The sequence below is a fragment of the Jaculus jaculus genome, chromosome 8 (genome assembly GCF_020740685.1).
Source record: "Jaculus jaculus isolate mJacJac1 chromosome 8, mJacJac1.mat.Y.cur, whole genome shotgun sequence".
NCBI classification, from domain to species: domain Eukaryota; kingdom Metazoa; phylum Chordata; class Mammalia; order Rodentia; family Dipodidae; genus Jaculus; species Jaculus jaculus.
This window is the reverse complement of record NC_059109.1, coordinates 113463574-113486488: the sequence shown is the minus strand read 5'-3', so window position 1 is coordinate 113486488 and position 22915 is coordinate 113463574. Positions and strand designations below refer to the sequence as shown.

General features: G+C 41.8%; 1 protein-coding gene and 1 pseudogene across 1 annotated transcript in view; one reads left to right on the top strand and one right to left on the bottom strand.

Annotated features, from left to right (window-relative positions):
- Positions 1–22915, top strand: part of Pigu (phosphatidylinositol glycan anchor biosynthesis class U) — a 100171-nt gene that overhangs the window by 23385 nt on the left and 53871 nt on the right. The window contains exons 5-6 of the mRNA XM_045156587.1: positions 4405–4514; positions 14834–14934. Of these exons, the coding sequence (XP_045012522.1) occupies positions 4405–4514; positions 14834–14934 (211 nt within the window). The remainder of the gene's footprint in view (positions 1–4404; positions 4515–14833; positions 14935–22915) is intronic.
- LOC123463174 lies at positions 20570–20669 on the bottom strand (annotated as a pseudogene).

Genomic DNA, 22915 nt, shown 5'->3' with positions numbered 1-22915 from the left:
TTTTTTTCTCCTTCCTTCCTTCCTTCTTTTCTTCCTTCTTTCTTTCCTTCCTTCCTCCCTCCTTCCCTCCCTCCCTCCCTTCCTCCCTCCCTCACAGACAGGTTCCTGCACAGCTCAGGCCGGTTTAGAACTCCTAATCTTCCTGCCCCACCTTCCAAGTTTTGGCGTGGCAGGCCTGCTGTACCCACCCAGCATTGTCCTTTAAGTAAACAACCCTAGCTATAAATGGCACCATAAGTGTTACTGATCATTTCTCTCACTTAACTTGGGCTCTGCCAACTGAATGGAATCAGAAGATGATCAGAGGGTAGTTTTTGAGGTGTGTTTCAAGTGGTTTTTAAAATTGTTTATATATTTATTGACATAATGTACCTCAGAGTCAATCTTCCTGCTTCAGCCTCTAAAATTTTAGATTGCAAGCATATGCCACCATGCCCAGCTATTTCTGGTTTTCTCGTTATTATTTTACTTAAATCTATTCAAGCCGGGCATGGTGGCACACACCTTTAATCCCAGTACTTGGAAGGCAGAAATAGGCTGCTCACTGAGTTTGAGGCCAGCCTCAGACTCCACAGTGAATTGCAGGTCAGCCTGGGCTAGAGTGAGACCGGTCTCTACCTCGAAAAAAAACCAAAAATCTGGGGCTACACTTTTTTTTGTGTGTGTTTTGTGTGGTTATATATATGTTTGTATGCTGATGCGTGCACCTTGTAGCATGCATGTGGGGACCATATGAAAGCTAGAGAAGTCAGATGTCCTCCTCCATCACTTATCTGTTAGTTTCCTTGAGTTATAATCTATCTCTTAACCTGAAGCTACGTTTTTTTGGTTTTGTTTTGTTTTTTTGTCAGACTGGCTTGCCAATTAGTCCTGGAAATTCTCTGGTCTTTTCTCCACAGGACTGGTGTTATAGGCATGTTCACATGGGTGCTACAGAATTGAATTCAGAGCAACCAGATCCTCTTACGCCCCTATAGTTGTGTAGCAAGCACTCCTAACCACTGAGCCATTTCCTCCAGTCCCTTAGGGCTAATTTTATTCCTGTGGTAACTGCTTGTTTGTTTTTTTTTTTAAATGAAAGATGTTCTTTCAAAAACAATTTTGTTGTTGTTTTTTGTTGTTTTGTTTTTCTTGGTAGGGTCTCACTCTGGTCCAGGCTGACCTGGAATTTCCCTGTGGCATTGAACTCAAGGTGATCCTCCTACCTGTGCCTGCTAGCCAAATGCCGGGATTAAAGGTGTGTGCCACCACACTCAGATTAAAAGTTTTTTTTTCTTAATTTAAGATTTTTTTGTTTGTTTGTTTTTGTTTTTCAAGGTAGGTCTCGATCTAGCCCAGAGCTGACCTGGAATTCACTCTGTAGTCTCAGGGTGGCCTCAAACTCATGGTGATCCTCCTACCTCTGCCTTCTGAGTGCTGGGATTAAAAGCGTGCACCACCACACCTGGCAAGAATTTTTTTAAATTCTGAAATACCTAAGATATACAATGACAGAACATACTTGTAAACCTATTTTCAGCTCAAAAAATGCTGCAAATGCTATTTGCTGTCTCTGACATTCATATTCTTACTCCCCTTCCTATCAGAGGCTTAGTGTTACGGATGTAGTGCTTATTATTTCCAGACACAAAGCCTTGATTTTCCCTGTATTTGTAAACATCCCTAACCACAATATTATTTTGTATTTTCTTAACTTCATGTAAATGGTACATTGGCAGTCTATTGTGATTTATCAGTAAATATTTAATCATGTACAATTAAGAGCTTGTCACGCACGCTGGCTCCTCTGAAATACTCTAATAGGTTGCAGCATTAGTATCATGCTGTCTATAAAGACTGCCAGGCCTGTCCTCATGGCACACACCTATAATCCCAGCACTTGGGAAATTGGAGGCAGGAGGATCAGAATTCAGCAACATATTGAATTTGAAGCCAGCTGGGGACTACACAAGACCCTGACTCAAAAACACAGGGCTGGGGCTGGAGGGATGGCTTAGTGGTTAAGGTGCTTGCCTGCAGAGCCAAAGAACCCAGGTTTGATTACCCAGGACCCACGTAAACCAGATGCACAATGTCGTGCATGCATCTGGAGTTCGTTTGCAGTGGCTGGAGGCCCTGGCACGCCCATTTCACTTCTCTCTCTTTCTCCCTCTTTCTTTCTGTCAAATAAATAAAAATAAAATATATTTTTTTAAAACCACACAGGGCTGGAGAGATGGCTCAGCAGTTAAGGTGCTTGCTTGGAAAGCCTGAGGACCTGGGTTCAATTCCCCAGTACTCATGTAAACCCAAATGTACAAGGTGGTGCATGCATGCATCTGAAATTCATTTGTAGTGGCTAGAGACCCTGGTGTGTCCCTTCCTTTTCTCTCTGTCTCTTTATCTCTCTTTCAAATAAATAAAAGTATGGTGGTGCATGCCTTTAATCCCAGCACTTGGGAGGTACAGGCAGGAGGATCATTGTGAATTTGAGGCCACCCTGAGATGATAAAGTGAGTTTCAGTTCAGCCTGGGCAAGAGCAATACCCTACCTTTAAAAAAAAAAAAAAAAGCTAGGCACGGTGGTGTAAGTCTAATCCCAGCACTTGGGAGGCAGAGGTAGGAGGATCACCATGAGTTCAAGGCCACCGTGAGACCACATAGTGAATTCCAGGTCAGCCTGAGCTAGAGTGAGAGCCTACCTGGAAAAAATAAAACAAATAAAAAACAAGGGTTGGAGAGATGGTTCAGTGGTTAAGGTACATGCTTTCAAGACCAAAGGACCCAGGTTCGATCCTCTGGTACCCACATAAAGCCAGATACACGAGGTGGCACAGGTGTCTGGTGTTCATTTGCAGTGGCTAGAGCCCCTGGCACTTCCATTCTCTCTTCCCGCCTCATTCTGTCTCTCAGTCATAAATGAACAAACAAATAAATAAAGTATTAAGACAAACCACAAAGTTTCTGATTATTAAATCAACCAGGCTATGCATTTGGGGTTCACAAGCTTTTCCATCTATATTCTCTGTGTTTGCTTCTAAGATTGGTTAGGTTCTTTTTTTTTTTTTTTTTCTTTCATCATGGAAAACACCTATAAATTTATTTGGCCACATCAGCAGAAGGCAATTGCTTTTCATTCCTTCTCACTCCATCTTAATTCTCCAGGTCTGTAGCCACGCCCAGCCTTCCTCTTCTTCTTTACCATAACCATTTTACACCCTCCTGTATGGAAGTTATAAAAATAAAACATAACTTAAAAAAAATAAAACACAACTTAAAACAGGAGAATGATGAAGAAAAACCAAGATACCTCCCATTTAGTATCATTAAAATTTACTCATGGAGCTGGGCGTAGTGGTGCACACCTTTAATCCCAGCACTTGGTAGCCAGATGTAGGAGGATCATCATGAGTTCAAGGCCACTCTGAGAATACATAGTGAATTCCAGGTCAGCCTGGCTAAAGTGAGAACCTATCTTGAAAAACAAAAAAAGAGAAGGAGAAACTTACTTATGGGGCTGGAGAGGTGGCTTAGTGGTTAAGGTGCTTGCCTGCGAAACCTAAGGACTTAGGTTTGATTTCCCAGAACCCATGTAAACCAGATGCACATGGTGGCACATGCATCTGAAGTTTGTTTACAGTGGCTAGAGGCCTTGGTATGCCCAATTCTCTCTCAAATAAATAAATAAAAATAAAATATTAACAAAATAAACTTACTTGTGGCTGGGCATGGTGACACATGCCTTTAATCACAGTACTTGGGAGGCAGAGGTAGGAGGATTGAGACCAGTTTGAGACTACAGAGTGAGTTGCAGGTTAGCTTGGACTAGACTGAGACTCTACTTTGAAAAGAAAAATGAAAAAGGAAGAATAACCTTACTTGAACATACTTTGCTTTGCTGATGGAATTTTGAGTCCTGTACCCACTGATGTTAACTCATCACTTGTTTATTTAGCCATTCAACAAATCTTTATTATTTGCCTGCTATTCTATGTGTTTGTTATACATACCTAAAGTGACCCCCACCTTTATGGGACTCAGAGTCTAGGGAAATAAACAAAGGAAAATATAACAGTGAACACTGCTGTGAAAGGTAGTCCAACCCGTGCCAGGGGGTAGGGAAGGCAGAGAGGCAGCAGGTAAAGGAGAGTATACCTTCCTGAGGAAGTAGAAACTTACCTGAGCTCTGAAGGCTGGGTGGGGTGAGCTAGGGAAAGAGAAGAGGTCAGATGTAGTGGCTCAGGATCAGGAGGAGCATTGGCATATTTATGTGCTAGAACTCACAAAGTGGGAGGAAGTGAAAATATGAGATGAAGCTGGAGATGTAGGGCTGGAACAGGCAAACCATGTAGGCCAGGACAGAGATTTGTCATGCCAAGAACAATGGTAAATCATTTGTTTCATGTGTCCCCTTCCCCCTCCCAGTTTAAAAAGCAGAAACTCCTCCTAGAACTGGACCAGTATGCCCCAGATGTGGCTGAACTCATCCGAACCCCCATGGAAATGCGATACATTCCCCTGAAAGTGGCCCTGTTGTAAGTATTCTTGGACAGATCAGAGCTCAATGCCAGCAAATGCAAGGAAAATATGATGAGACTTTCCCATGTTGTTTGTTGTATTTTTGGAGATTTGCAGTCTTACTCATCAAGTACTTGCTGTAGTTCTGTTGCACAACTGGGGTCTGGCCAGCAAAAGAGACAGAGCCATTCTGTCTCTGTTAAGACAAAGACTCACACAGGGACATGCACAATCAAATCCTTCACAAATGTTTTCTGACTCAGTGCTGATTTGGGCTCCAGCCTACTTGTACCCAGTGTTTCTTTCTTTCTTTTTTTTAATATATATTTTTAAATATAATTTATTTATTAGAGAGAGAGAAACAGAGAGAAAATGGGCACGCCAGGTCCTCCAGTCACTGCACATGAACTCCAGATGCATGCGTCACCTTGTGCATCTGGCTTATGTGGGTACGGGGGAATCAAACTGAGGTCCTTTGGCTTTGCAAGCAAGCACCTTAACCACTAAGGCATCTCTCCAGCTCTCCAGTGTTTCTTAAAAACAAACAAAAAGAAAAACATGGTTGTCCTTCATTTGTGATATATGCCTTGAATAAAATTCTGATCTTTATGGATCTGTTTTTTTCAGCTCAAGTTTCATGTAAAGTTTAGGTCTCCGTTTATAATTCAGAAAACTGGAGTAAGTTGCTAAGCAAACCCTTCCAGCTGGGTGACCAGTGTGGACGAGTGAAGCTTATTGCTGATGTAAAAAAGACTTCTAGGGCTAAAGAGATGGCTTAGCAGTTTAAGGCAGTTGCTTGCAAAGCCAGAGGATGCAGGTTTGATTCCCTAGGACCCACACAAAGCCAGATGCACAAGGTGGCACATGCATCTGGAGACCCCGGCACACCCGTTCTCTCTCTCTATTTCCCTCTCTTTCTCAAATAAATAAATATATTAATTAATTTTTAAAAAAACGGTTCTAGTGGCATGATGATGTCTTTAAGAACTGTGCAAAGGTATAGATGAGGCCAGGCGTGGTGGCTCACGCCTTTAATCTCAGGACTCCAGAGGCCGAGGGAAATTGCCTTGAGTTTGAGGCTACCCTGAGACTACATAGTGAATTAGAGGTCAGCCTGAGCTAAACTGAGACCCTACCTTGAAAAAAAAAAAAAAAAAAGAGGTGTAGATGATGAAAAGTAAGTAAGGCTTAGTGGTTAAGGTGTTTGTCTGTGAAGCCTAAGGACCACAGTTCATTTCCCTAGGATGCATGTAAGCCAGATACAGAAGGGGCGCATGCATCTGGAGTTTGTTTGCAGTGGCTAGAGACACTGGCATGCCTATTCTCTCTTTTATTTTGTTTGTTTGGCTGACCTGGAATTCACTACATAGTCTCTGGGTGGCCTCAAACTCACAGCAATCCTCCTACCTCTGCCTCCTGAGTGCTGGGATTAAAGGTGTGCACCACCACGCCCGGCCCCATTCTCTCTTTATCTACCCCCCCTCAAATAAGTAAATAAATGAAATACATTAAAAAAAGAAAGACAAGAGATTTCTGAATAATACAGAGATCTAAATTTCAAAAAAGGTCATGGAGACATACATTAAGTACTGCAGTTTTATGTGTTTAATTAAAGATGTAAAATGTTAAGGGTCAGTTTGATTTTTTTTTTCCTTTACCAATGTATAAATTAAGTTCCAAAAAAAAAAATTCTAGAAGTAATCAGTATGCCAGTAAGTTTAGTTCTTTCAGGTTATTCCTATTCTAAGATAGGCAATTATTATTTTTGTTTTTTCAAGGTAAGGTTTCACTCTAGCCTAGGCTGACCTGGAATTTACTATGTAGTCTCAAGGTGGCCTTGAACTCATAGCGATCCTCCTACCTCTGCCTCCCATGTGCTGGGATTAAAGGCATGTGCCACCATGCCTGGCTAAATGTGAATTATTTAATCAACTAAGTCATTTAGTATTAATAATGTGCTATTGTCTGGAGATATAAACTAAACAAAACATAGATTTGCTCATAGGAAAATATGTCCTTACTCTTCAGATTAGAAGTTATCAGGGCTGGAGAGATGGTTTAGCGGTTAAGCGCTTGCCTGTGAAGCCTACGGACCCCGGTTGGAGGCTCAATTCCCCAGGACCCATGTTAGCCAGATGCACAAGGGGGCGCACATGTCTGGAGTTCGTTTGCAGTGGCTGAAGGCCCTGGCGTGCCCATTCTCTTCTCTTATCTATGTGCCTCTTTCTCTCTGTCTGTTGCTCTCAAATAAATAGATAAGTAATTTTAAAAAAAGACACAGGTGGCACACACCTACAATTCCAGCTTTAGGGAGGCTGCAACAAGAGATCTTCTATGATTTGAAGGCTGGGATACTCTATATCAAAAAAACAAACGGGCTGGAGAGATGGCGTAATGGTTAAGGCAGTTGCCTATGAAGCGTAAGGGTCCTATTCTCCAGGTTCCATGTAAGCCAGACGCACAAGGTGGCGATGCGTCTGGAGTTTGTAGCACCTAGGAGCCCTGGTGTGCCTATTCTCTCTCTCTCTTTCTCTCCTACTCTCTGTCTTAAATAAATTATTAAATGAGCTGATGTGGTGGCGCATGCCTTTAATCCCAGCACTTGGGTGGCAAAGGTAGGAGGATCACCATAAGTTTGAGGCCACCCTGAGACTACATAGTGAATTCCAGGTCATCCTGGGCTAGAGTGAGACCCTACCTTGAAAAAACAAAAAGCAAATGAACAAAAAACAGCACTCCAGAGAGTAGGAGAGTTGCTATGAGTTCAAGGCCAGCCTGGGACTACAGAATGAGTTCCAGGTCAGCCTGGGCGATAGTGAGACCTCACTCCCAGAAACCAAGAAATAAACCAAAAGAATAAAACAATAACAAACAGTGGGCTGAGGATGTAGCTCAGATGGTAGAGGTCTTTCCCTAGGTTCAATCCCTAGGGGCACAACATAAATTGGGCATGATAACTCATATTTATAATCCCAGCTCTCAGGAGAACAAAGTAAGGTGAGAAAATCAATATGGGCTACAGAGTGAGTTCCAGGTCAGCCTGCAGTAGAATGAGACCTTGCTTTAAAAAAGAAAAAGGTAGCTGGATGTGGTAGCACACGCTTTTAATCCCAGCACTCTGGGAGGCAGAGGTAGGAGGATCTCCATGAGTTTGAGGCCACCCAGAAACTACATAGTGAATTCCAGGTCAGCCTGGGCTACAGTGAAACCCTACCTTGAAAAACCACAAAAAAAAAAAAAAAAAAAGTAGTGCAGCATGGTGCCACATGCTCTTAATCCCAGCACTTGGGAGGCAGAGGGGAGAAGGATCACTGTGAGTTTGAGGCCACCCTGAGATTATATAATGAATTCCAGGTGTACCTGGGCTAGAATGAAACCCTACCCTGAAAAACAAAACAAAACAAAAAAAATAATAGTAATAAAAAATTTTTTAAAAAGGCAAAAAAACCCAAACTCCAGAATTTGAAGGGTCCTGATGAGAAGTTATTCAACACTTTGCTTTATTAGCGTACTTTCAGATAGGTGTCTGCTGCTTCAGAATCACCTACTACTACTTCAAAATGTTTTTGGGGGGGTCTGATGAGATGGCTTAGCGGTTAAGGCATTTGCCTGCAAAGCCAAAGGACCCAGGTTCCAGAATCCATGTTAGCCAGATGCACAAGGGGTCACATGTGTCTGGAGGTCATTTGCAGTGGCTGGAGGCCCTGGCGTGCCCATTCTCTCTCTCTCTCTCCCAAATAAAATAAAATATTAAAAAAAATTTCCCTTTATGAAATAATTTTGGTATATCACTTCATACCTTTGTATTTCAGAAATATTGATGGGGATTATACTAACAGGACCAGAGGTTTACAATATTGTGAATCTTTTTGGACTTTTGAGTCTTTTGGGCTGGTTCCCTCCCCCCCATAATAGCAGCAGCCATTGTTTTAAAGGTTGTGTATAACGAGTCTAATTTCTGGACATGGGATTCAAAACCCCAAGAGTTTTTATGCATTTGGCTCTAAAACTGCCAGTCTTACAGTCCTAGGAGGTTTTGGATTTAAGGTCTTTATTTCTTTTCTTTTTTTTTTTTTTTAGTTTTTTAATTTTTTTATTAACAACTTCCATGATTATAAAAAGTACCCCATGGTAATACCCTCCCTCCCCCCACTTATCTCTTTGAAACTCCACTCTCCATCATACCCCCTCCCCATCTCAATCAGTCTCTTTTACTTTTGATGTCTTGCTCTTTTCCTCCTCTTATGATGGTCTTATGCAGGTAGTAGTGTCAGGCATTGTGAGGCCATGGATATCCAGGCCATTTTGTGTCTGGAGGGGGCATGTTGTATGGAGTCCTGCCCTTCCTTTGGCTCTGACATTCTTTCCGCCATAAGGTTTTTATTTCTGAATAATTGTTTTAATCTTTCTTTAAGAGTTTTTTTTTAAGCTGATAGTGGTGGTTCATGCCTTTAATCCCAGCACTCGGGAGGCAGAGGTAGGAGTATTGCTGAGTTCGAGGCCACCCTGAGACTGCATAGTAAATTCCAGGTCATATTGAGCGAGACCCTACCTCAGAAAACAAAAACAAAAACAAAAAAAAAAAAAGATTAAAAAAAAATATTTTATTTGTTAGAGAGAGAGAGGGAAAGAGGCAGATAGAAGGGGTGTGCCATGACCCTTAGCCACTGCAAATGAACTCCACTTGCATATGCCACTTTGTGTATCTGACTTTATGTTGGTACTGGGGAACTGAACCTGGGTCCGTAGACTTCACAGGTGAATGTCTGAAGTGCTAAGCCATCTCTCCAGCCCTTAGTCTTTTCCTAAGATACTGGTATGTTGCTTCCCTTTTTAGGGAGTGGGTTTTGGTTTCTTGAGGTAGGGTCTAGCTGTAGCCCAGGCTGACCTGGAATTCACTATGTAGTCTCAGGCAATTGTCAAACTTGTGATCCTCCTTATCTCTGTCTCCCTAGAGCTGGTATTAAAGGCATGTGCCACCATACCTGGCTCCTTTTTTCTTTGTTGTTGATTTATTTACACTTATGGTGGGGGCGGGCATACCATGGTCTCTTGCCAAGCACATCCAGCTTTATGTGGGACCTGGAAAATTGAACCTTTACCAGCAGACTTTGCAAGCAAGCACCTATAACTGCTGAGCCTTCTGCCCAATCTCTGTTTCTTTTCTTTTTTTTGGGTAGGGGCAGGGCTAATGTATTAGGACTGATTGGCAGGTGTTCTAAAAACCTTGTTTCTTCCTTTCTGAAAGTCAGAATTAATGTAACTTGCTTTCCTTTTACTTTGTCTGCCAGGGAACTCATAGGCAAACTTGAAGCCAATTATTACAGTGCTGTAGAAGAACCAATGGTTTTCTTTGCTTCCCCCCCATATATATATGTATATACATGCATACATATATACATATATACGCATATATGTATATATGTATGTATGTATGTTGCAGTCAGGTTCTCATTGCTGGTAGAAATCACCCAATTTAGAGTAGCTTGTGGGAAAAAAGAGGTTTATTTTGGCTTACAGGCTCAAGGGGAAGCTCCATGCTGGCAGGGGAAAACGAATGCATGAGAAGAAAACGAGTCCATGAGCACTCCCTGGCCAACATCAGGTGGATAATAGCAACAGGAGAGTGTGCCGAACACTGGCATGGGGAAGATGGCTGTAACACCTGTAAGCCTGCCTGCAACAATACACTGCCTCCTGGAGGTGTTAATTCCCAAATCTCCATCAGCTAGGAACCTAGCATTCAGAACCCCTAAGTTTATGGGGGACACCTGAAACAAACCACCACTATATATATATTAATTTATTTGTAAGCAGAGAGAGACAGACAGAGAATGGGCATGCCAGGGCCTTTAGCTTCTCATTTAGAACTCAGATGCATGTGCCACTTTGTGCATCTGGCTTTACATGGATATCGGAGAATTGAACCTGGGTCACTAGGCTTTTCAGGCAAGCACCTTAACTGCTGAGCCATCTCTCTAGCCCTCTTTTTTTTTTTTCTCAATTTTTATTAACATTTTCCATGATTATAAAAAATATCCCATGGTAATATCCTCCCTCCCCCCCCCCACTTTCCCCTTTGAAATTCCATTCTTCATCATATCCCCTCCCCATCTCAAACATTCTACTTACATATATACAATACCAACCTATTAAGTACCCTCCTCCCTTCCTTTTTCTTCCCTTTGTATCTCCTTTCTAACTTACTGGCCTCTGCTAATGAGTTTTTTCCTTCTCACGCAGAAGCCCAATCATCTGTAGCTAGGATCCACATATGAGGGAGAACATGTGGCACTTGGCTTTCTGGGCCTGGGTTACCTCACTTAGTATAATCCTTTGCAGATCCATCCATTTTTCTGCAAATTTCATAACTTCATTTTTCTTTACCGCTGAGTAGAACTCCATTGTATAAATGTGCCATATCTTCATTATCTACTCATCAGTTGAGGGACATCTAGGAGGGTTCCATTTCCCAGCTATTATAAATTGAGTAGTAATAAACATGGTTGAGCACGTATTTCTAAGGAAATGAGATGAGTCCTTCGGATATATGCCTAAGAATGCTAGAGCTGGGTCATATGGTAGATCTATTTTTAGCCGTCTTAGGAACCCCCACACTGATTTCCACAATGGCTGGACCAGATTGCATTCCCACCAACCGTGTAGAAGCGTTCCTCTTTTTCCACGTCCCCACCAACATTTATGATCATTTGTTTTCATGATGGTAGCCAATCTGACAGGAATGAGATGGAATCTCAATGTAGTTTTAATTTGCATTTCCCTGATGACTAGGGATGTAGAATATCTTTTTAGATGCTTATATGCCATTCGTATTTCTTCCTTTGAGAATGCTCTATTTAGCTCCATAGCCCATTTTTTGATTGGCTTGTTTGATTCCTTATTATTTAACTTTTTGAGTTCTTTGTATATCCTAGATATTAATCCTCTATCAGATATATAGCTGGCACAGATTTCCCCTATTTTGTAGGTTGCCTCTTTGCTTTATTCACAGTGTCCTTCACAGTGCAAAATCTTTGTAATTTCATGAGGTCCCAGTGATTAATCTGTGGTTTTATTGCCTGAGCAATTGGGGTTGTATTCAGAAAGTCTTTGCCAAGACCAATATGTTGAAGGGTTTCCCCTACTTTTTCCTCTAGCAGTTTTAGGGTTTCTGGACTGATGTTAAGGTCTTTAGTCCATTTGGACTTCATTCTTGTGCATGGATACATAGAAGGATCTATTTTCATCCTTCTATAGATATATATATCCAGTTTTCCCAACACCATTTGCTGAAGAGGCTGTCTTTTCTCCAATGAGTATTTTTGGCATTTTTATCAAATATCAGGTGGTTATAGCTACCTGGACTTACATCTGGGTCCTCTATTCTGTTCCATTGATCTAAATGTCTGCTTTTGTGCCAGTACCACACTGTTTTTGTTACTATGGCTCTGTAGTATAGGTTAAAATCAGGTATGGTGATACCACCAGCCTTATTTTTGTTGCTCAGTATTATTTTAGATATTTGAGGTTTTTTGTGATCCCAAATGAATTTTTGGATTGTTTTTTCTATTTCCATGAAGAATGCCTTTGGAATTTTGATAGGGATTGCATTAAAGGTGTAGATTGCTTTAGGTAAGATTGCCATTTTCACAATATTGATTCTTCCAATCCAGGAACAAGGGATGTTTTTCCTCTTCCTAATGCTTTCTGCAATTTCTTGCTTGAATGTTTTAAAGTTCTCATTGTAGAGATTCTTTATTTCCTTGGTTAGGTTTATTCCAAGGTACTTTATTATTTATTTTGATGCAATTGTGAATGGGAGTGATTCTCTGATTTCGTCCTCTGTGTGTTTGTTGTTATCATATATGAAGGCTACTGATTTCTGTGTATTTATTTTGTATCCTGCTATGTGGCTGTAGGTTTTTATCAGCTTTAACAGTTTGCTAGTAGAGTCTTTAAGGTCCTTTATATATAGAATCATGTCATCTACAAATAATGATAACTTGATTTCTTCCTTTCCAATTTGTATCCTTTTTATGTGTGTCTCTTGGCTTATTTCTATGGCTAAGACTTCCAGAACTATATTAAATAAAAGTGGGGACAGTGGACACCCTTGTCTTGTTCCTGATTTTAGTGGAAAAGCTTCCAGTTTTTCCCCATTTAGTAATATGTTGGCTGTAGGCTTGTCATAAATAGCTTTTATTATATTGAAATATGTTCCTTCTATTCCCAGTCTCTGTAGGGCTTTTATCATGAAGGGATGTTGGATTTTGTCAAATGCTTTCTCTGCGTCTAATGAGATGATCATGTGATTTTTGTCCTTCAATCCATTTATATGATGTATTACGTTTATAGATTTGCATATATTGAACCAACCCTGCATCTCTGGGATAAAGCCTACTTGGTCAGGGTGAATGATCTTTCTGATATATTCTTGTATTCTGTTTGCCAGTATTTTGTTGAGAATTTTTGCATCTATGTTCATGAGGGAGATTGGTCTGTAATTTTCTTTTTTTGTTCTATCTTTGTCTGGTTTTGGTATCAGGGTGATGCTGTCTAGCCCTATTTTTTTTTCCCTGGTCTTGATTATTACTATCTTTCACTTTTACTGATATTTTTTGTTATGTGTTCTCATTTTAAGTGATGCAAATTCTTATAGAAACAGGATAGAAATAAATAAAAAGGGTGCATTATAACTGTTAAATTTCCCATCTCACAAGCACTTCAGATTTATTTTCTCATTCCATTCCTTTGCACCTTAGGAAAAGAGTAGATGTTTCAGCTTAACTCATATTGTTTGCTTTCTAGAGGTAGATTTTTACTCTAGCCCAGGCTGACCTGGAATTCACAGTGTAGTCTCAGGGTGGCCTCAACTCACAGTGGTCCTCCTACCTCTGCCTCCCGAGTGCTGGGAATAAAGGGGAGTGCCACCACGCCCAGCCTCAGCTTAACTCTTGATCCTAGTGAAAGGTCATGATGTCCTCTGAAGTTCTATGCTAACTGCTTGTTGAGTTCATGGAAACTTACTTCATTGGTCTTGCTCAGTGGTTACTAATTGACTGTAAAGAGGTCTAAGAAGTAGAAAAAAAAACAATGTTGATTTTAAAGCCATGAAGACCTGATTTTGAATGTATTTAGCCTGTAAAACTTGGGCAAGTTAAGCTGGAGAGATGGCTTAGCAGCTAAGGTACTTGCCTGCAAAACCAATGGACCCAGGTTTGATTCCCCACTACCCACATAAAGCAGATGCACAGGGTGTTGTGTGTATCTGGAGTATCTGGTTGAAGGCCCTACCATACCCATTCTCTATCTGCCTCTCTCTTTCATATTCATATATATAATTAAATCTTTAAAAATCATGGACAAGTTATTTAATCATTGAATCTCAGTACCTCATCTCCAACACTTAGAACAGTGTTGTAGGGTTGATCCCAGCACTTTGGAGGTAGAGGCAGGATGATCAAGAGTTCAAGGTCATTCTTAGCTAGGTAGCAAGTTTAAGACCAACCTGGGCTACATGAGAGCCTGTAATATATGCACCCGGAGTTTGTTTGCAGTGGCTGGAGGCTCTAGCATGCCCATTCTCTTTGTCTCTCTTCTTTCTATCTCCCTCTGCTCACAAGTAAATAAAAATAAAAAATAAACTAGAATAATGTTATTGCTAGTTTATGGTATCTTTGTGACTATTAATATGGTTTTTCAAAAATATTTGAGAGAGTGCTGGGGGTGCTGGCACACACCTTCAATCCCAGCACTCAGGAGGCAGAAGTAGGAGGATTGCCATGAGTTCAAGGCCATCCTGAGAATACATAGTGAATTCCAGGTCAGTCTGGGCCAGAGTGAGACACTACCTCAAACAACCAAAAAAAAAAAAAAAAAAAATTGAGAGAAAGAGGCACACACACACACACACAGAGAGAGAGAGAGAGAGAGAGAGAGAGAGAGAGAGAGAATGAATATGGGCGTATCAGGGCCTCTAGCCACTGTAAACAAACTCCAGGTGCATATATTACCTTGTTTATCTGGCTTTATGTGGGTACTGGGGAATTTAACCTAGGTCCTTTGGCTTTGCTTGCAAGTGCCTTAGCTGCCAAGCCATCTCTCCAGCCCAAATATTACAGTTTTGCATGTACTACGAAGTATAATGTTTACTGCTGGTTATTCATTGACATTCAGTGTCCCTTCATTCTCTTCAACTTGGAAGAATTTACTTGTAAGAAGGTGCCTTCTTTTGAGTATGTTTTTAATAAATGTGTTGAATCTCCTGGCTGTGGTAGCCAGACTCCCTGGTCCACTGATCAGTTATACTGATGTCAATTATGTGTGTTTTCCTCAGCTATCTCCTAAATCCCTACACGATCTTGTCTTGTGTTGCCAAATCTACCTGCGCCATCAACAATACCCTTATTGCGCTCTTCATCTTGACCACAATAAAAGGTAAGGCCCTGAAGAAAATATACAAAGCTTAGTCTCTCATTTATGCAGGGTTTCATAATATTGGTGTTACTGCTTTTTTTTTTTTTTTTTTTTTTAAACAACCGAAGTTGACTGCATGGCACCAACCTATAGTCCCAGCACTCAGGAGGCTGAGGCAGGAGAACCTAGAGTTCAAGGCTTGCCTGGGCAATGAGGTGTTGTCTCAAAAAAGAAAAAAAAAAAAAAAAAAAAAAGAAGCCAGATGTGGTGACACACACCTTTAATCCCAGCACTGGGGTGGCAAAGATAGGCGAGGATCACTGTGAGACCCTACCTATCCTCAGCCCCAGCCCTTGAATTTTTAATCCTCCTGCTCAAATACTGGGATTACAGGTGTGGGCAACCAGGTATGGGCCGTCACTGCTGGTTTGCACTGTGTTTGGCATCAAACCCAGGATTTTGTCTGTGCTAGCAAGCACTCTACCAACTGAGCCCTCATCACAATATCACAGTCATTTTAGGAAGATCAGGTGGTGGGTTGGGCATTTTATTTTATTTATTTTGGGGCTGGAGAGATGGCTTAACGGTTAAGGCCCTTGTCTGCAAAGCCAAAGGACCTAAGTTCGACTCCCCAGGACCCACATAAGCCAGATGCACAAGGGGGCGCATGCATCTGGAGTTCGTTTGCAGTGGCTGGATGCCCTGGTGTGCCCATTCTCTCTCTATCTCTACCTGCCTATTCTGTATCTCTCTTTCTTTCTCAAATAAATAAATAGAATAGAAATATTTATTTATTTTGGGTTTTCTAGGTAGGGTTTCAGTCTAGCTCAGGCTGACCTTGAATTTCCTATATAATCTCAGGGTGGCCTTGAACTCATGGCGATCCTCCTACCTCTGCCTCCCAAGTGCTGTTATTTTTTATTTATATTTATGCTTAGAGAGAGAGAAAGAAAGAGGTAGATTGAGAGAGCATGGCGTGCCAGGACCTCCTGCCACTGAAAATGAACTCTAGACATATGTACCACTTTGTGCGTCTGGCTGTACATGGATACTGGGGAATTGAGTGCAGGTCTGTCAGGCTTTGTAAGTAAACACCTTCAGTCACTGAGCCATCTCTGTGGCCTAGGGTTGGCCATTTTTGGTTGGAAATACTGTCAAATATCATTGTCAGATATATATATATATATATATATTGTCTTTGAAACTATTCTGTATTTCTAGAGAAGAAGCCTCTTAATTTCCCTCTTGGGGATAGCAGAGTTCAGATTGAGCTTGGGTGAAGGGTACATGTTACTGGCTATTGGAGCTGTCAGAGCAGAAGCCTGGCTTGGTGGTGCTGGCCTATAAACCCAGCACTTGGGAAGTGGTAGTAAGAGGATCAGGAGTTCAGGGTCATCCTCAATTATGTAGCAAGATTAGGCCAGCTTCAACTAAACGAGACCCTGTCTCGGCAGCCCTCCCCAATAAAGAGCTGTCAGAGCAGAACCAGGCAGGTAACTAATTGTACTCTACAGATGCATGCTGTCTTACGACTTGTCAGCCCATGACTGTGCTTGATATCTCCTTCCTTTCTCCAGAATCCTGGGGTCCTGTAAGTGAGTACAAAGAGGGATGGGGTATTGGGAGACTCACCTGGCTAGCACAGTTAGATGAGGCATAGGGCCCTCACTGGTCTGTGCATAAACTTTCAATCTGACTTTTTTTTCTTTTTATTTGATGGTGCTGGGATTTGAGCCCCTGCCCTCATGCATGCTAAGTGAATGACCTATACACTGAGCTACATCCTCAGCCCTGGTTTTCAGCTCTGCACATTACCCCTGGGCTAGGGAGAGGGCTCAGTGATTAAAGACACTTGCACCTTACCCCCATATTTCCATAGTATCTAATGCCTTCAGGTGCTAAGTTTCTCAGAAGTTAGGCAGGTAGAGTTGGCCTGATTTTCATTAGGCCAGGAAGCTATAATTTCTCCCATATTGCTAAATCCTTTATTCCTCTGTTCTTTATTCCGCTGTGAGTTCAAGGCCACTCTGAGACTCCATAGTGAATTCCAGGTCAGCCTGGGCTAAAGTGAGACCCTGCCTTGAAAAAAAAAAAAAAGAAGGAGACTTTTTTTGTTGTTGTTTATTGCATGGGCAATATCTGAGTCGTCTTCCCGGCATCCCATAACTGTTTTGGTTTTTTTCTACAAAGCTCTTTCTTTTTTCTTTATATATGTGTTTGTTTTGTTTTGTTTTGTTTTGTTTTGTTTTGTTTTTAATTTTATTTATTTATTTATTTATTTGAGAGCGACAGACACAGAGAGAAAGACAGAGGGAGAGAGAGAGAATGGGCGTGCCAGGGCTTCCACCCTCTGCAAACGAACTCCAGACGCGTGTGCCCCCTTGTGCATCTGGCTAACGTGGGACCTGGGGAACCGAGCCTCGAACTGGGGTTTTGAGGTAAGGTCTCACTCTAGCCCAGGCTGACCTGGAATTCCCTATGTAGTCTCAGGGTGGCCTTGAACTCACAACGATCCACCTACCTCTGCCTTCCAAGTGCTGGAATTAAAGACATTCACCACCACACCCGGCCTGTTTTAATATTTTTATTTGCAAACAGAGAGAGATAGAGAGAAGAGAGACTGACTGAGAGAATAGGCATGCCAGGGCCTCTAGCCACTGCAAAGGATCTCTAGACTCATGTGCCCCTATGCATCTGGTTTTGCATGAATACTGGTGATTCGAACCCTGGTTGTTAGGCTTTACAGACAAGTGCTTTATCCACTCAATCGTCTCTCCAGCTCCTCCAAAGCTCTTTCAATGAGAACATAACTAAAAGTGAATTAATTTGAGTGATAAGAAGATAGGAATGGTGGTTGAAGTCTTAGGATTTTTATGGAGTGCTCCACAAAGGGAATGACCTCATTTTCTCTGTTTCTTAACTTCTACTTGCTTTTTCTTTGGCTTCTTTGTGGCTGCCTGGGGTTGCCTGGGACAACCTGACAGGGCCAGGCCAGGCCAGGGCCCAGACCTTTGTATTATGATGTTCTTAATGGAGTGTTGGCAGGGAAACACAGGTCTGTGGGGAAGGCTAATATTAGCTCAGTGGAATGGCACAGGTCTTTCTTACCTTGAACACTGTTGCTTTGGTTAAAATGTACTTTGCTTTTCAATGAGCTAATTAAAAAAAAAAAAAAAAAAAAAACTCCATCTCTGTAAAGTAGTCTTCATTAGTTTTAAACCAGAAAACAAATAGACAGGTGTCAAAACCTACCTCTTCTTGCTCACTGCTGGTGTTTGTCAACAATGAGGTATTCCTGACTAGAAATTCTTTTTTTTTTTTTGTTTTTTTTTTTGTTTTTCAAGGTAGGGTCTCACTCTAGCTCAGGCTGACCTGGAATTCACTATAGAGTCTCAGGGTGGCCTCAAACTCATGGCGATCCTCCTATCTCTGCTTCCCAAATGCTGGGATTAAAGGCATGCACCACCACGCCCAGCCAGCTGACTAGAAATTCTTGGATTTTTTTGCCATCTAAGGATCCTTATACCTTCTCTTATTCCTGTAGAAGAAGCCATGTGACAGGACTTGCTTGCCAAGGAAAAAGAAGAATCAGCTGGGCATGGTGGTGCATGTCTTTAATCCCAGCACTTGGGAGGCAGAGGTAGAAGGATCACAGCTGTGAGTTTGAGGCCAGCCTGAGACTACAGAGTGAGTTTCAGGTCAGCCTGGACTAGGGAAAAAAAAAAAGAAGAAGAAGAATCAGGATGTACTATCTGAAGGCAATCAACAATGACGAGCTGTGGTGTTAGACACGGCCGGTAGCTAATCCCAGCACCACTGTGGTGGCATTACTTTTGGCAAGTTTTTTTTTTATAACAGTTGGGCCTCAGTGGGGTTTTGTTTGTTTGTTTGTTTGTTTTTAATATTTCTGTTAGGCTGGAGAGATGGCTCAGAATTTAAGGTGCTTGCTTGCAAAGCCTGATGGCCTGGGTTTGATTCTCCAGTACCTACGTGCAGCACATGCATCTAGAGTTTGTTTGCAGTGGTAGGGCGCCCTGGTATACCCATTCACTCTCCCTCCTTACAAATAAAAATATTTCATTCAGTTCAGAACCCCAACCCATGGAATGGTGCCATTTAAGGTTGGTTTTCCCACTTCATTTAACCTAATATAGAAACTCTCTCAACAGACATGTCCTAAGGTTTGCTTCCTAGGTGATTCTAGATCCTGCTAAGTAGACAGTATTAATCATCTTTTTTTTTTAATTTAATTTATTAGTTTTCTTTTCAGTAAATACAGGCAGTTTGATACCATTATTTAGGCTCATCTGTGATCTACCCCCTCCCATTAGACCCTCCTTGTTAATGAAATGGGTTGTGTATTGTGGAGTTAGCTCCCAGTTATTGGTATGATAAATGTCTCTGCAAATCATGACCCAACATGTGACTCTGACATTCTTTCCGCCCCCTCTTCTGCAAGATTTCCCTGAGCCATGTTGGAGTATTAATCATCTTAAGAGATATATGCTAAGTACATGATAAGTGGTCATGCTAATTTTTTTTGGGGGGTGGCGTTCAAGGTAGGATCTCTCACCTTCTAGCCCAGACTGACCTGGAATTCACTGTGTGGTCTCAGGCTGGCCTCAAACTCACAGCGATCCACCTACCTCTGCCTCCCGAGTTCTGGGATTAGAGGCGTGCACCACCATGCCTGGCCTGATGTTTTTTCTTTCTTTCTTACTTTAAAAATATGGAACACCTACACTAAGACTGTACCTTGGAAAAACAAACAAAAAAAGTCACTTATTCTCAACACTTTGACAAGTTTTGGGTCTCCTCAGTGGTCGCCACCAACTTCATAAAAGAAGCTTCTCTGACCAAACAGGAGAGCAAGTCAGTACTAGTCTGTGAGCACAAACATAAATATTTACAGGGCAATTTGATGGACTCAGCATATCCATTTAGCCAAACAATAGGAGTTGCTTTCCCCCTAGGGCCTATGTCCTTCCCAGCCTTAGGCTTTTGATTAGGTTTTCAGTACCAGGTATAAATTCCCTCCCATAGAAAGGGCCTCAAATCTAATCAGAGAGCAGTTGATTACCACAGTATCAGTCATGCCACTATTGCAGCAATAGGCGCATCTTGCCTGGCTGGCTGGTTGTTGTCGCTTGCAGAATCCATTGCTAGTTAAGACTGTTGATGACTTTTCTTCCCCAGAAAGCTGCATAGCACTTTCCACCACCATGACAGCCACCCAACAGGAAGGAGGCTTATAGCTCAATTTCAACTGGATTTCTCACTGTCCTGCAACTGAAGCAAGTGTTCTCTTTAGGCAGTGGGGTCTTACTACCTGGTTCTGGTGGGCAACTAAGAGTATTGACAATAAAGAATGTTGTTTTGGGAGCCTCAAGAGTCTCCCTGACCAACAACTCACAGGAAGGTGTACAACTCCTAGAACTAAGAGAATTTTAACTCAGTAATACAAGGCTGTTTTTAGTATTTGTAAATTGGTCAATATGATTCATCACATTAAGAAATAAAAAAGAGCACACCTTTAATCCCAGCACTTGGGAGGCAGAGGGAGGAGGATTGCTGTGAGTTCGAGGCCAGCCTGAGACTCCATAGTGAATTCCAGGTCAGCCTGGGCTAGAGAGACCCTACCTCGAAAAACCAAAAAAAAAAAAAGGAATGCTTCTCAAATTTGCATGTCATCCTTGCACAGAGACCATACTAATCTGATGGTTATTTATTTATTTATTTTGGTCTTTTGAGATAGGGTCTCACTCTAGCTCAGGCTGACCTGAAATTCACTCAGAGCAGCCTTGAACTCACAGTGGTCCTCCTATCTCTGCCTCCCAAGTGCTGGGATTAAAGGCATGAACCACCATGCCCAGCTCTGATGGTTATTATTATTATTTTTTTTTGGTTTTTCGAGGTAGGGTCTCACTGTAGCTCAGGCTGACCTGGAATTAAGTATGTAGTCTCAGAGTGGCCTCGAACTCATGCACTCCTCCTACCTCTACCTCCCAAGTGCTGGGATTAAAGGCGTGCGCCACCACACCCGGCAGCTGATGGTTATTTTTAATAGTATCATCCATTTCTCTTTCCTTTCTCCCTTCCTTCCTTTGTTTCTTTTTATTTTTTTAAAATGTATTTATTAGCCAGGCATGGTGACTCACACCTTTAATCCCAGTACTTGGGAGGCAGAGGTAGGTGGATCACTGTGAGTTCAAGGCACCCTGGGACTGAGTGAATTCTAGGTCAGCCTAGGCTAGAGTGAGACCTTACCTCAGAAAAAAAAATTATTTATTTGCAAGAGATAGAAAAGGGTAAGAGGCAGAGAGGGATAGAGAATGAGTGTGCCAAGGCCTCTAGCCGCTGTAAATGAACTCCAGACACTTGCGCCACCTTCTGCTATTGGCTCACATATGTCCTGAGGAATCAAACCTTGGTCCTTTGGCTTTTGCAGGCAAGTGCCTAAACCACTAAGCCAACTTAACATCCGTGTTTCTTTCTTTCTTTTTTTTCCTGTGTTTTGGTTTTTCGAGATAGGGTCTCACTCTGGCTCAGGCTGACTTGAAATTGACTATGTAGTCTCAGGGTGGCCTAGAACTCACGGTGATCCTCCCACCTGTACCTCCTGAGTGCTGGGATTAAAGGCGTATGCCACCACACCCAGCTGTTTCTTTCTTTTTTAAAAAATACCTTGTTTACTTATTTGACAGAGAGAGAGAGGCAGTGAGAGAAAATAGGCACACTAGGACCTCTACCACTGTAAATGAATTCCAAACACATGCACTACTTTGTGCATCTGGCTTTACATGGGTCCTGGGGAATTGAACCTGGGTGTTTAGGCATTGCAGGCAAGTGCCTTAACCACTAAACAATCTCTCCAGCCCTGTTTTTGTTTTTGTTTTTGTTTGTTGTTTTTTTTTTGAGATAAGGTCTCATGTAGCTCTGGCTGGAGTAGAGTTTAATAGTCATCAAGAATGAATGTAGTATCAGTCTTTTTTTTTTTTTTTTTTTTTTTGAGGTAGGGTCTTACTCTAGCCTAGGCTGATCTGGAATTCACTATGTAGTTTCAGGGTGGCTTTGAACTAACGGCAATCCTTTGACCTCTGCCTCCTCCTAAACGCTGAGATTAAAGGCATGCTCTGCCACACCATGCCTGGCTCTTTTTTTTTAGGCAAGCCTAACAGACTTGGCTTTTTTCAGTAATGACGTAAGTTAAATCTAATGTATTAAGACTGACTGTTGGAGGAATCGAGGAATTACATCTTAAATCACAACCTAACTTTGTTTAGAATTTTTCTTACTGTTCACCATGAAATTGTTTATTTTTTCAGAGTTTTAGATATAATAACCTTAGGAGAAAATGTTAATGAGTGAATTTTAAAGTTTTCTCTCCAGTTTATCTTTTCAGTCAGTTCATCTCATAACTACCAACAAAAACTTTTATATTGTTTTTACCATAACACTTGTTTTTAAGATTCATTATTTGTTTATTTATTTGTTAGAGACAGGGGGTGGGGAGAGGTAGAGCTGGAGAGAGAGAGAGAATGGGCATGCCAGGGCCTCTAGCCACTGCAAACGAACTCCAAATGCATGTACCACCTTGTGCATCTGGTTTACGTGGGACCTGGAGAGTCGAACCTGGGTCGTTAGGCTTTGCAGGCATGCACCTTAACCGCTAAACCATCTCTCCAGCCTTACCATAACACTTTTAATCTGACCATTTTTCCCCTCAAAAGGCCTTTTGAAATAACTTTTTATTTTTATTTATTTATTTATTTATTTATTTATTTATTTATTTGAGAGTGACAGACACAGAGAGAAAGACGGAGAGAGAGAGAGAATGGGCGCGCCAGGGCTTCCAGCCTCTGTAAACGAGCTCCAGACGCGTGCGCCCCCTTGTGCATCTGGCTAACGTGGGACCTGGGGAACCGAGCCTCGAACCGGGGTCCTTAGGCTTCACAGGCAAGCGCTTAACCGCTAAGCCATCTCTCCAGCCCTGAAATAACTT